The sequence below is a fragment of the Ammodytes marinus genome (assembly GCF_949987685.1).
Source record: "Ammodytes marinus genome assembly, chromosome: 12".
In the NCBI taxonomy this organism is placed as follows: Eukaryota; Metazoa; Chordata; class Actinopteri; order Uranoscopiformes; family Ammodytidae; genus Ammodytes; species Ammodytes marinus.
Window position 1 is genome coordinate 20,979,867 of NC_137216.1, and position 14,061 is coordinate 20,993,927.

The 14,061-nt window shown below is 40.0% G+C and overlaps 1 protein-coding gene across 1 annotated transcript; it reads right to left on the reverse strand.

Annotated features, from left to right (window-relative positions):
* Window positions 1-77: 77 nt before the first annotated feature.
* On the reverse strand, window positions 78-13,345 carry srpx (sushi-repeat containing protein X-linked). The gene is made up of 10 exons (XM_080037469.1): window positions 13,218-13,345; window positions 7,764-7,820; window positions 5,745-5,933; window positions 4,667-4,843; window positions 3,841-3,967; window positions 3,609-3,730; window positions 2,955-3,134; window positions 1,940-2,073; window positions 1,098-1,219; window positions 78-894 (listed from the first exon to the last, which is right to left on the reverse strand). Exons 1-10 carry the CDS (start codon window positions 13,276-13,278, stop codon window positions 711-713), a joined length of 1,353 nt encoding a protein of 450 aa, XP_079893595.1. The 5' UTR covers window positions 13,279-13,345; the 3' UTR covers window positions 78-710.
* Window positions 13,346-14,061: the final 716 nt, after the last annotated feature.

Consider the following 14,061-nt stretch of genomic DNA (forward strand, 5'->3'; position numbering starts at 1 on the left):
TTAATGAATGCTAAGCTCCCAAATATCAAAAAGTGCTGACCTTCTGCTTTAAAGAACAACACTTGTTCCTCGAAAATGCTTTGAACAAGTTGTGTGTTCTTTGTTTTGTTTCAAAAACATATCCAAAAATGGTTATAAAGAGGGAGATTTCCCCCTTTTTCAGTTTCTCTCTGGTCCTCTGACGATCATGCTCATGTCTTGCATTAACACTGACACACTGGAGATCAAACCCTCAATGATAACACATATTTAATCACTGTCTTTAGACACAGATTTACCGCACACTAACAAAGCAGCGTCACTGTCCCATCCTACACATAAAAACACACACAGTCCAGAGAGTGTGAGAATAAATCATTATTATAGATGAGATACATAAATATTTGACAGATGAAGAGTAATTCAGTTCATACAGTAATGGACCTTTTTGTACAAAATAGTAAAACATTTCTGCTGTGAAAATATCAATAATAATAATACAAATAATAATATATATAATAAAAAAAAAATACAGATAGACAAAACACAAAAATCAACATGATTGCAATATACTGTGTGACCCATTCCATTTAGTAACTCTTTAAAAAAAAAACTTTGATAACACACGTTGGACTGAATGAGTTCAGGTAGGAGTGTGTGACCTGATACAAACTGAAAAAGTCTGAGGGAAAAGATGGCTGACAGTCCATGGAAGTGTTTTATTTTTATTCTTATGATTGACAGTTCTGTCCCGCTTCCTGCTGTTGCAACATATCTTCTATGCGGAGGGGGAAGGTGTCGATGGTGGTGAATAATTCAGCCGCCGTGATCGGGAACGGGTAGCGTTGTTTGTCCATGCCCTGCTTGTCTAGCAGCACCATTTGGAAAGACCTTTGAGGAATGCGCAGCAGTAACCTAGGAAACGAACATCAGCTCAGTTAGCAGCTAGAACGAGGCGAATATGGACGTCATGAAGGTGGTTATAATTGTGTGTGTGTGTGTGTGTGTGTGTGTGTGTGTGTGTGTGTGTGTGTGTGTGTGTGTGTGTGTGTGTGTGTGTGTGTGTGTGTGTGTGTGTGTGTGTGTGTGTGTGTGTGTGTGTGTGTGTATATGAGTACCTGAGCTGCAGGGCCAGTGCTGGGGGCAGCAGCCGGTGTCGTATTCTGCCAATCTGTGCTGGGTAAGTCCCAACCAGCTCTATCACCGTCACGTGTCTCAAGTCCAGTCCACACTGAGCGTGCTGCAAAGACAAATACAAAAAAGAAACTGGTCAATCAATAATATTGATCTTTTCATAGCTTTGGTATTGTTCCCTATGCAGGCAAAATAAAACTAGGTACACACATAAGAAATAGATAGACTCTAAAGAATTTTTGTTCCACAAAGTGAGTGCCGCATAAAAGAAAACAACTCCTTTTAGGATATTGTGGATTATGACTCAGACCAAAAAGTTTTATTTACTCATAACAAGGAAACAATAAGATTATTTCTAACTGTTTCCATTTATAAAAGACTGCATATTGAAACATTCTAGAAACACTTGAATAAGTTGTTTAAATTAGAAATAGGATAAGAAAGCTCTTATAGCAGATTTCTTTATATAACTACCCAATTGATTCCTGCTTCACTCCCTCAGGTTGTGTGTTTTAAACGTGAGCTCCACTTTCAGCCAATAACTAGTCACTTTGAAAGCTTGGGCACTTGATGACAGCTCTGACTTAATGTTTTCCGTCAAGGAGGAGACACATCCATCCCTAGAATAGCCTTATCAAAGCCAGTGTCGGTGTCACTTATTCATGGCCCACCCTGACATTTCCTCTGTCCCACTTTCAAGTGGCAAAGCGAGAAAGAAAAACCAATCTTACAAACACACAGCGGCTCTGTTTTCGGAGCAGCAGCAGTAGGCGGCGCAAATCACAGCAGTGCCTCCTCCCTCCGTCTATAACAAGTGGTGCCTCACCTGCAGGTTTGTCATCTGGAAGCGGTAATTATGATTGGCAGCCGTTGGTGCCGAGATGATGAGGAGCCGTCGTTTCTCATAGAACTGGTCCAGCAGTGCAGCAGCTGAACGCACTCCCACGTTGATGTTCATGGCTGTGAAGACATCGAATGTACAATTAAGTGATTAATACAAGATAGAACACAGTACAAGATATTTTAATTCAACACGATATTACTAGGGACCCGTCATCATTTGAATGTTTCGAGGCTGCTGAATAGATGGAATCTAACAAGAAGCTCGTGAAAGTGTATTCAACAGTGAACTGATCATGCAATCGTTTGCTGATGGTCCGATGCACAAGAGCTGCAACAAGATGTGTCCAATACTTTTTCATGTCTCACATACACAGACAGTCGATAGAAGGATGTCCAGTATTGATTTTTCTCATTGATTGGTAGCCCGGGAAGCCATTTTCACCTCCGTTAAGCTTCTCACATAGAACCAGTCTAGCACAGGAAGGCAACATTTTACACAAAACTGTTGTTTGTTGCCACAAATAAAAAATAAATGGAAGTGAAACATGGAACTATAGCCCAATCAGAGCATCACACCTGCTTAATTGCCATAAACGTAGCCCAATTTGTGCTTTGAGGGATTTTCTTACCAAATCTGACTTAAAGGTGAACTTATTAGATTTTGAGGTCAAAGGTTAATGCTACCACTGTGCTCTCACCCTAGGGCAATAATATGTCTATAATAAATAATAATAATAAAAACCTATGTAGTAGGTAATGCATATCTATGTAGTAGTTACTACAATTTAGTTGACCTTATTGCAAAGTGTTTTCAATATTAATACTGTGCCATAATGAAATTATTATTACAAATCATCAACTCTATTTTATTCCTTCAGTTGCATTTATCAATCTAGTTTTTGCAAAAGGAACTCAGAAATAAATAATAAGTTAGAAAAAAATAAACGATTGTTGTGTTACTGTAAGAATGTGTGTGTTTATCTGCACACAGTATTTACCTGCACAGGCTGTCTCTGTGCCAGACCAGGTGAGTCCATACTGACACACTCTGGCAGGACTGCCCCGCAGCTCATAGCCACCGGTGCAAGTGAATTCACAGTTGGCACCATAGTTGTCTCCGTCACTGTCACACTTCATATAACCGTTGTCCGGGGCAAATAAAGGGCTGCAGCGGCGCACTGCACAGGGAGAGGGGCGAGTTAGACACAAAATGTCAGGAAACATAACACGTTTTGGTGCAAAGGTGTTATTTTGTTTGAGCAATGCTGCAGATATAATTTAGGCCAATAAAATGTAAAAAAAAATAAAAATAAAATTATATGATAAAAAATGTACAAGTCCACATCATTTAAAGGGAGAACAACTCAATTTTAACGGAAGTAACAGTTTTATTGAATAATGAAATGTCATTCTCTATGTATGCTCTTGCCTGTAGACAATTATAAAATTGTAAATTATAAAAGCATATTCAGTTGACCTGCTGTGCACTGACAAACAGATATGTGGGTAACACTAGCAATTCATATGATATAATCTGTGTGTAACAACTGAACACAGTCGTTATTTTGCAAAGTATTACTACCAAATTACAAAGCACTTCCGGCCCGAGGGGACTTCCTGAGGAACAGCCTGTTAAATTAATTGTTACTGACCTCGCACTCTGACAGTGAAGCGGCAGGATCCTTTGTTCCCGGCACGGTCATACACAGTGTAGGACATCTTATGGAGCCCCTCTGGGAAATCTGTTTTGGGAGGCTTCCCTTTCAGAATAACACTGCAAAAAGACAGATTCTGTTATAATCTTTACCTGTGATCTACCTGTTCACAATGGGATAACCGGCTGCACTGTAAATCTGAAAAAGGGGCGGTGGAGAGAAGACTGACTCTGTGAGGATGCCATCTGCGGTGTCTAAGCCCTCTGGTGTGTCCCAGCTCGCCCTCACTGTCAGCTTTCCAGGCTCTGCCCACTTGTCTTTTACATTGGGACACTTGATTTTTGGAGGATCCATATCTGAAGAGAGAGAGAGAGAAGCAACACTTCAACCACATTTATGCAATCTATACTTAATAGGCCACAAACGAAGAATACGACATGTTACCACTATTGGCAAGAGCAGGAAGTGTAGTGTAACCCACATTACTGTTGATGAACATACAACACTAAGCCTTTTTTGGAGAGTTTTGTTCTGAAATAATAACATTTAAAAAAGAAAAAAAGAAAGAAATTGAGCAGGGCCAAATATCACCAATCACTACGTAATAGAAAGGTGAGAAGGGAACCCTCCTGAGCCAGTGATTTGGTTTTCAACAAACCAAAGTGAATCATTAGTCTCATCATTAGTCTGAGGAAACAATAAGCTTAAAGTGTCCTGTCACCTGTCACTTCCCACCAGCATTGTAAGGACATGATAGTGGTGGTGCAGGGAAATCTGAAATTAGTGTGTACGCGCTAAAACACTGTGATTGTCTACTGTAACCGAGGTCTCAGTTTATGTATATGTATTGATGTAAGAGCAGGACTCCAATTTTCAGGCTCAGACTCAAGACTGGAAAGATATGAAAAACATTAATCATTTTCTGGTTATGAGCGACAAACTGCCTGTTACAGTATCTGTTGTGGGTGTTTTACAATGCAGCTTAGCAATCTGCAGACTTCAGTCCTCTGTTAAAGGTGTAATTGTGCACTTAAGGACAGCACACACAATCTTACCGACACAGGTGGGGATCCCGGCACTCCATGTGGTGGTGTGCTGGCAAGTTGCCGTCTTCTGGCCCTTCAAGCTGAATCCAGGGGAGCAGAAAAACTCACAGCGAGAGTTGAAGTAGGAGCCGTCTGAACACTTGACACCTCCGTTTTCTGGCATGCTCAACTTCTGACAGCGGACCTCTGTCAGAGAAAGAACTCAGTGTTGATGGAGAGCTTGCTTTGAGAGGTTGGTCAGATTTCATTTGGTTCAAGTTCATGCAATAAGATTGCTAAAATTTCTGTTCATTCCCTGATCTCATTGATCAAGCGTGTGGAGATGATTCCTGTCACTAATATCAGATCTCAATATTTCAGTGTGGCCATTCAAAACAGTTAAATAGATGACAGTAGGTGTACAAGTCGAAGCAAATTGATATTTACTGTATATTTTAGTGTAACTATCTGCTAAAGTAAATACGAATTTAGTCACATTTCTATCGAATATTAATAGTTGGTTCAATGCTTCAATCATGTAGCAGGTGCAATTGTATTTTTGTACAAGAAGAGGTTTCAATAAGATGATAAGAGTTATCATGTTATAAGAGTGCCAGAGTTAACATTTGTAGAAAACATTTTGGGCGTTTTTCGCTTTCATTAGACAGATTTAGAGAGACTGAGTTGAAATGGGGGCAGAGAGGGGAATAACAGCAGAGAACGACCCGGGCTAGACTCGAAACCAGTGGTCTGCTGCTTCTGAGGACTGAGTCTCTAGGGGCATCGCTCTGACCACTACACCACGAGCGCCCCTGCTACACAGAGATCTGATGGTTTCATCTACTGCCACTTCACCAATGGACGTTTAAGTATTTTTTCCTATTTTACTGAACCTGTTGATTTACCACATTGTTCCCTTCCCTCAAGCTTAATTTTTTTTTTTGTGATTCAGGTTTTTGGAACAGGTGGATGGAAACCTGCCAAGTGAGTTTTGAGAGATTTCGTTAAAAAATTGTACAATATATGTATAATTATCAGGGATCCACATTAAGGAAACCTAGTATATAATTGTATGGTTTGTGTGCACATATGTTTCGTGAGTCCTTACCTCGGCAGGCGTAGTTAGAGGACCAGTGTTTGTTGGCCATACACACCACCTCTGTGTTCGGGGAGTCATATCCCTGCTTGCAGCGGATTTTGCAGCGTGTCCCCATCACGTTCCTGTAGTGCTCTCCTCTGGGCGTGCGACAGCTCACGTCACCATGCTTCAACTTAATGGGCGCGCACCATGGTGTCCCTATACACATGGAGGACAGATAGCTACACTGACCTTTCCTTCATTGCATCAAGGCATTTATAGTACATGCTTCTTAAGGTACAGCCTTGGATCAGGACATATTGTTTGATGTCAGTTCTCAATCAGAAGCACTTACCTGAAGACTATAAAAGGTTAGAAAGACTTCCTTTGTAAGGGTGAAACGGTTTAAACCCGCCCATCATCTGAGTACAGACAGATACGGCGGATTTCTCATTACCTTATCTGCAACTTCCAATAATCCAACAGTGTCTCAAGAGGCAAAGAAGACAGTCGCACTCGAGGAAACGATGACAGATATTGACTTGTAGTGTGTGTGTGTGTGTGTGTGTGTGTGTGTGTTTGTGAAACTGTGAAAATGTACACAACATAGATGAAGGCCTGTGATGAGAGTGCAGCTCTTTAGTGATACTTGTCACACTACTGATATGAACTGTTTGTCGTACCACATGTTTCTTGGCTAGGATTTTCTAGATTACTTCACTCTTTGGATTAAACAAATGGGACATAAAATGTTAAATCATTTTGAGAGTGCTGCTAGGCCGTTTTTTATTAGCTTTGGAATGAACCAAGCAGGCCGTTTCCCTTGTTTTTAAGTCTTTTTAAGAAAATGTCAAAATATTCCTTTAACTACAAAAACTGCATTTGCGTTTTAGCTTTTCTCCTCCAATGGTGGATAGCCTACTTCGGCCGGTCTCTACAATGCTTATGTAAAATACGGATGTTTGAAGCCAAGTTTTTCGGGGGCCACACAGTTCTTATTCCAATTCAGGGAAATCAAAATCTGCAGTTTATTTCCTGCTGGCTAAGGACAAACTCTCAGTCCTGTCGACCAACACACACACATGCACAAACTTGGAGGGATAATACACACCAGCTTAGGCCAATTTCCAGTTGGAATAAAAATGAGTATTCATTACACAGCAAGCCTCCCTTGCTGCCTCTGTGTGTGCGTGTGTTGGCAAGGTCTTCAAAACCACAGAGTAAGAGAAAATAAAACTACTTTCGAACTTTTACACAAGGGTAGAGTTTGCTTTGGCCTGGACAATAATGTTACATGTCTAAATGACCCCAAATTTAATTTATTTTTATTTTTTTAATGTGACTTTCAGTTAACAAAAATGTCTGATCTTAATGCTGTTGAAATATGCCTCTTTGAAAGACACGGTTTACATATTTTCTTATAATTCAATAATTATCAGTCCTTGTATTAAGTGTTCTGTTATGTTTTATTATATAATAAAAAAAACTGTTTTAACAGTATTTACTAGTAGTATCGTAGTGTCATAGGGAGCCTACATGTTTGAAATATGCTAGGATAATCATTTTTTAAATCTAAATACCTCCCTTATGTAAAACTTTCAAATATGTTTGATGATACATCTTGAACTTAATCTTGAAATGAGCTTAATCAGAGGTATTTTGGGGCAACTAGGTACACACTTGGTGTTAGCTAGTGGATAAAGTAGCTAGCATACCTGTAGAAGGTAACGTCACAGGTTAGATGTCTATTTCTGACCACTTTGGAGCAAATCAATAAATTCTAAGAGGATTTTATTTAATACTCTATAGCAACTTAAGTTTCACCCGCAAATATCTCACATTATATAATTTTGCTCAAACTGCCGTTTCACTGTTCCTTTAATAGTATACTGGACTCTTGTAACTCTCAAACAGCTTTACAATACAGGAAACCAGACTTTGAACACAAAATAAAGACTCTCTAAATAGAAATATGAGTAATTTTTTAGAGTGCATTTACTGTATTTATGTCAGCATGTTTTGACAGCATCAAACTGAGCATGAAGTCACCTTTATATCTACGAGAATGCCAGTCCTCATCATCTCCGTAAGCATACCGTCCTGACCCTGGGGATGAAAGAAAAGAAGAAAAAGCAACTAATACGACGAAAAGAGCTGCATCCAAGATGTGAGGCAATGTTTGAAAGCATTGTCCTCGCCAGAGCTGTGGGGCTTTTTATTTTATTTTTATTTTTTCACTGAAAAAACAGCACCGACGAGGACAGGCTTAAAAAATATTGCCCAACTTTATATCTGATCCAGACTCTGGAGGAGGGCGGGGGTCATCTGGATCTTTTGGACACACCGAATGCACAAGTCTCAAAAGATCCCCCTTTTCCGGCTGGATTTGAAAAAATGAATGTTTCTAAACACAAAGATTCATTCTGCTCAATCCAGGTCCCCTGTTGTGTTTGGTAGAGATGGAAGGAGTAAAACTATTTTGAAGCTTTTTGTTCCAAAACGGTTCCCATTCATCATACTTACCATTAAAAGTCAGCTTTAACATTGAACAGATCACAAAGACAGAGCAGAATATGGTTCAACCATAATAATAAATCAGCAGCATCCTGGAGGATCTGAAAACATTCTCAGTGGTGGTGGGTGAATTCAGAGCTGGAGGAGGACACAGCTGCGAGTGCCATTGGGGAAAGACAAATATGAAGGGAATTGTGATGAGCAAGGAGGATTCATTTTAGGAGAGAGTAAGAAGGGATGGGTGGAACAAGTCAGGAAGCAATAAAAAAACAGAGAAGAAAGAGGAAATGAGCAAGGAAGGGGTTAAAGTATAGGGAAGGGGTGTGCAACCTTGGCCCGGGGATGTTATGTGTGTGAATGTGTCCTCTGTTCAGGATCCACAAGTGTTTTGACCCTCCTCCAGCTTCATATATCACCTGCATGTTGGTCATTGAACCTGATACTGGGAGCACATCTCACGTCCCTACCTCCATTCCTCATCATTGCTTTTCTGCCTGTTCAATAAAAAGATGTTTGGACCAAAAATGCCCACAAGTTTTCTGAACAAAAGTCTCCTCTACAAACAAACAACAACAAACTCAGCAGTCAGATGATCACACAGCATTGATCGTACCGAGCAAACGCACATACAGAGATAGTCGGACTTAGCTGTCTAGTGAAAAGACTTTAGTCCGCTTCTTAATTAGGGGGGAAGGAGGGAGGTTGAGTATGGAAAACTAATTACAAGTGTGTGTGTGTGTGTGTGTGTGTCAGAATGTTTCCCCTTCAAAGTAAGCCTTGCATTAAGACATGGGTGCAGCAATTCCCAGCAAACAGGATACAACAACTTACACCATACTATCAATTGGGAGTACCGTGTTTATAAATGGCTGACAGTATGCTGTTAGCGTAACCAGGACTGAAATGTTGAGAACATCAACTCAATCCCAAACTCTGTCAGGCTGCAGATTTACCACACAAGAGGTGGGTTGTTTGGTCGTTCTACATACCAACCTGCATCAACATATACCACCATTAGAAAACAGTAACAGCCGCACTTTAAACCAAGTTTTACTTATGAATCTCGAAACTTGAAAATCGGCCAACTTTAATATGTGTTTAATAGGAGACAAACATAAGAAACAGATAGACATCACAGACTCATGTCCACATCCACAATAAACATCAAACAAGTAAAACGACCAAATCTATATTAACCACAGGGATTTTATTTGTCCATATTGCCCATTGGGGACTGGCAATCTGTTTTTTTACTTCACTCAAATCCAGGACTTGAATGAACATGGTCAAAAAAAATCAAAAGCACCAGAATTACATACGCCATAAAATCAGTGATGAATGATAATTTAACCACAAGCAGAAGCAGAAGCAAAATACATATACCTCTGACATTTCATCTACTGTATATCTCCCCAACTGGGAAAGAAAAGGTCACCGAACTCCATCATGAAATACCATCAAATCAAATAAACTAACTAAGATTGAACCTCACTGTGCCACACTAGCCTGCAGTGAATATTGAATAAGAAATACAATTCAAACTTAAGTTGCCTTTGAAAAAGCACTTCTACTGCAAATATACCACAACCTACATGACTGACAACCATCACAGACACTTCAATTAGTGGCTGCAGTCAGAACACCAAATGTAAACTTTTGTTGAGTATTTATTATATCACGTGGCTTTCCCAGGCACTATGTTAATTTGTCTGAGAGATAGAGATATGTAAACAATAACACATTGCAATAACATGCAAGACAGAACTTCAAACACAACTCAGTCGGTTGTTTGGCCTCTGCATTCCTGTTTTAGACTTCCCTCCCTCTCCAAAATAACCAGGAGGACATATGAGGACATTGAGAGCAGTTTGAACTCTGTAAACCTCCCAGCATTGAGCAGAAAATGTTCTTGATTAAACATCTCCATCTCTGTGAGGTGAGAAAGCCTGCAAGGAGAGAACAAGAGACACTAACGTGCATGTGTTGTAGTGCGGCGCAACAAGAAAGCCAACCAGAAATATAACTTTTCTTTTTGGGTGACAAGTAATGTTGAAATAGATGACACGGATGATACAACTTTCGTGTCTTCATCCGCACATCTTACATCTGCTCCATACTCTTTTCCCAATAGTTGGCACAGGTTGGACTTGAAAGACACCTCTTAAACTGCTCGCACAGATCAGCAGTAATTATCTTAGTCCTGTTCATCTCTCCTACATCAAAGGAGTTCTTAGCAAGAAAGACATCAAAATGTTTAAAGTGCAGGAAGCGTGGAAACTTGTCTTCCAGACAAACCTCTGGGAGACAATAAGCTTTACATTTCAGAGCCTGATTTTCCAATTAGCTTTTCTCAGTGGGCCTGTAATACAAACTGTCATTAGATTTAATTCTCATTCCCCGTAAATGTTAAAGAATAGCTACTGGCTTTCAGAGCAGAAGAGAGTGTGAAATTTTAAATGGGATGTCATTTCTTTATTACTCAATTCAATTAAGATTACGGGGCTTTTTGATCTTTTTCAGAGCAGTAAAGACGTCTGTGCTTTTTCAACTCGTCTGTTTCCCGTTTCTTAAGCAGTTGTTTCAGACCCTGAGGACTGAACTGCTGCCGTTTTTATCTCAATTAACACAGGCACAATGGGGTACAATTGCTAAATGATGCACCCATAGCTCACCAAAAAATACAAAATCATATACAGTATTATAACATACAAAAGTAAAATGCTAGCATCTTGTGTGGCTGTTTTATTTTAATTTTTTTAACATTTATTTGAAAATGTGTGTTGTGGAAGTTGCTGTTTTTTTGTTTTCTTAACTTTTTTGCTGATAAGTAGGTGCAGAAAAAAACAGATCTAAAGAGAGTGAATATCAGGCTGACAAACACATCGTACAAACTGGTCAGCTCACTCTGTCAGTGTTTTCTCCTAAATTCATAAGCATTTTATGATAGAATTACTAGATTAATATAGTTCAAATTAGTTCAAATGTGTCTGTTTCACAGATTCACAACTTTTTACATCAACTACGGTGGTTGAGAAAATGTTGTCTTTGTTATATTGAAGAGTTAAAGTAATTAAAATGGTATCTGCTGGATGTTGAGCTGTCATTTCTAATCATGCAGCACTTAATGTTTCTGCATGGGCTGAAGCTGTCTGTAAAAATGATTTCTTACAGAAGTGGCCTTATTATGTTGTTGTTCATCTTTATTTTGGTCCAGACGTAAATGTCTTAACACCTATTAGATGAATTTCTATGAAATATCGACCAGACATTCAGACCAGACCAGACAATGTAATCCAAATGACTTTTTCACTCTATAGCGGCACCATGAGGTCAACATGTTTTCCTCTTTTTACTTGTGGACCTCTATTTTCTGAGTGAACAGACAAACAGTAATTACATCTCAGTCATTCACTAATTAGCAGTTCCTACCTGATTTGTTCAGGATTTAGCGTGTTGTTTAGTGTGGCTCCTTTTTTCTGGCAGAGACACAACTTAGCACTTATCATAGTGGCTGTTCTCCAGTGATAGTGCATATTGGCATTTCCCTGGGTTAAGTTACTCCCTGAGCGTGGAGGATGCATCTCCCCAAGCTCACATAAGTACAATGGAAAATATGACCATTACTTCTTTTTAAAGGGGGGTATAACTGTAAGATGTGATAGGGTGAAGGCCGGGCATAAAGAATTTCCACTATTAAAAAAAACTAAAGAGAGCATAGCCTGAAACTAGCTCCTTTAAAAAAACTCTTTCATTCTGGTGCACTTACGCCCAGCCTTGAGGCATGCACACTCAACTGATACATGGGCTAATGGACCACCAGAGCAAACACAAACACACCCCTGTAAAATAAACTACTCATAAATAAACATGCACACACACACAGACACACAGACAGACAGACACACACACACACACAACAAGTACAAACCAGTGTCCTCGCTGTTGGCTCGGCAGGTAGTTTTTAGTCTGTCAGTGTAAATCTATTCTGCATTTTGAGTTCTTGTTCAAGCCTGTATGATCATACACCATCAATGAGCCACTCTCACACCATGTACAGGCACATAGCCACTGGGACTGCATGCACACACACATAATACACACACACACACACACACACACACACACACACACACACACACACACACACACACACACACACGCACACGCTTCAAAGTAATTTCATCTCCTCTCTGCAGGCTAAAGACCCTGCTCTGTCTGCTTCCATATGTCTGCAGTCTTCTTATGTTCAGTGTAGGGCTCCAACTAAAGATTATTTTCAATATTACCATAATGATATAATTCACAATGACATAAAACAAAGCAAAAACACACAAAAAGAGCTCAATTAATCAATGAATTTTCTAGAAATCAATGACTCATCACTGCAGCTCTACTTCAGTATGAAGATAAACCTTGTGTGTTGACTCAAGACCAGAGAGAAACTCCTGAGTGAGAACAATGTGAATGCTTCCAGACCCTATTATTTACTATCTATGTTCCAGACACTCACAAGATGCGAAAGTCCTTTGCTGCAGTTTTAATCCAAACGCTTGATGAATTGGTCGCTCTGGGTAAAAGCACTAGTAAGAGACAAGGCGAGGGTAAGTGCAAATTGAACTTCACACTGCAGTGTAGCTGCAGGGCTTTTCATTAGTGACACAGACAGAGCTCTGTGCGGGAGAAACGTCCCCCAGATGCACACTGCACTCCCCCCGCTGTCCACCCCCTCCACGTAAACACAACCGAAGCAGTTCACCAAAAAGCCAGCGGCGAGGAGGAGAACCCTCAAATGCACGAGCAGAAAACGCTACATCTCCCAACTCAAAGCTTTTAATATTAATCATTAGACAGTGATCCCTCCGACCCGACACACACCCCAAAAAAATAAAAAAATTTAAACTCAAGAAAAACTGTTCGATTATTTTATCTTTAAGTCTCAGTGGGAGTTGATGGTGCGAGAGGGTGAATGGGGCCTTAGTCGGTCCTTACCTTCGTACCCGGAGCAGAGGCAGAGCTGGACGAACAGGAGCACCAGTGGCCACATGTCCATAGTGAGACGCGGGACGGACGCTCTTCAACATGTGAAGAGAGCCTGCAGGAAAACTTCCAGCGCATTCCTGCTTTTCTCAAAGGCCCGCCTCTTGCTCCAGAAACAAGGGAGGATTCTCCAAATGCAGTCAGGCCGGCACGAGGCAAGGCAGGGAGGGGAGGCTGTGCCAACATCTGTGGGTCAACTGCGACATGTATCCGGATAGAAAGCAGCCCCTTAACTCCCTTACTCTGCAGTGAATTTGCATGAGTCCAAATGTGAGGTCCTTTATCGTTAACAATACTTATGGAAAATTATGAACAAGTTGTAAACCATTGGTTCCAAACCTGGGGGCCGGGACCCTATAAAGGAGTCGCAAGAAGATAAAGAGATAGACCCTGCGTTCCAAATCACATGCTCTTTCTTTTTACTACACTACATACTAAAGTACAGAAGAGTATTTTTTTTTTATTATGTCAAGAAATGTCAAGAAGAAAGACGAATACTCCAAAATGCTATTGGAGTTAGTTAGGCATTTATGTATTTTCAGCATACTACAATTGAAGTGCATGTATTAAAGGCCTACTTCACCGGTTTGAATATGAAGGTGTATTGAATTCTGAGATCCTATGTAGTATAAATGTGCGAAAAAAATTGAAATCGGTTCATCCTAGCCTGAAAAAAGGCAGAAAGAGTGTTTTTTTAACCCTATATTTCTCTTTCCTGTGACATCACAGAAAGAGAAATATAGAGTTAAAAAAAACTTACTTTGTAAATATTACTGTGATGTCTTTTACTGTGACA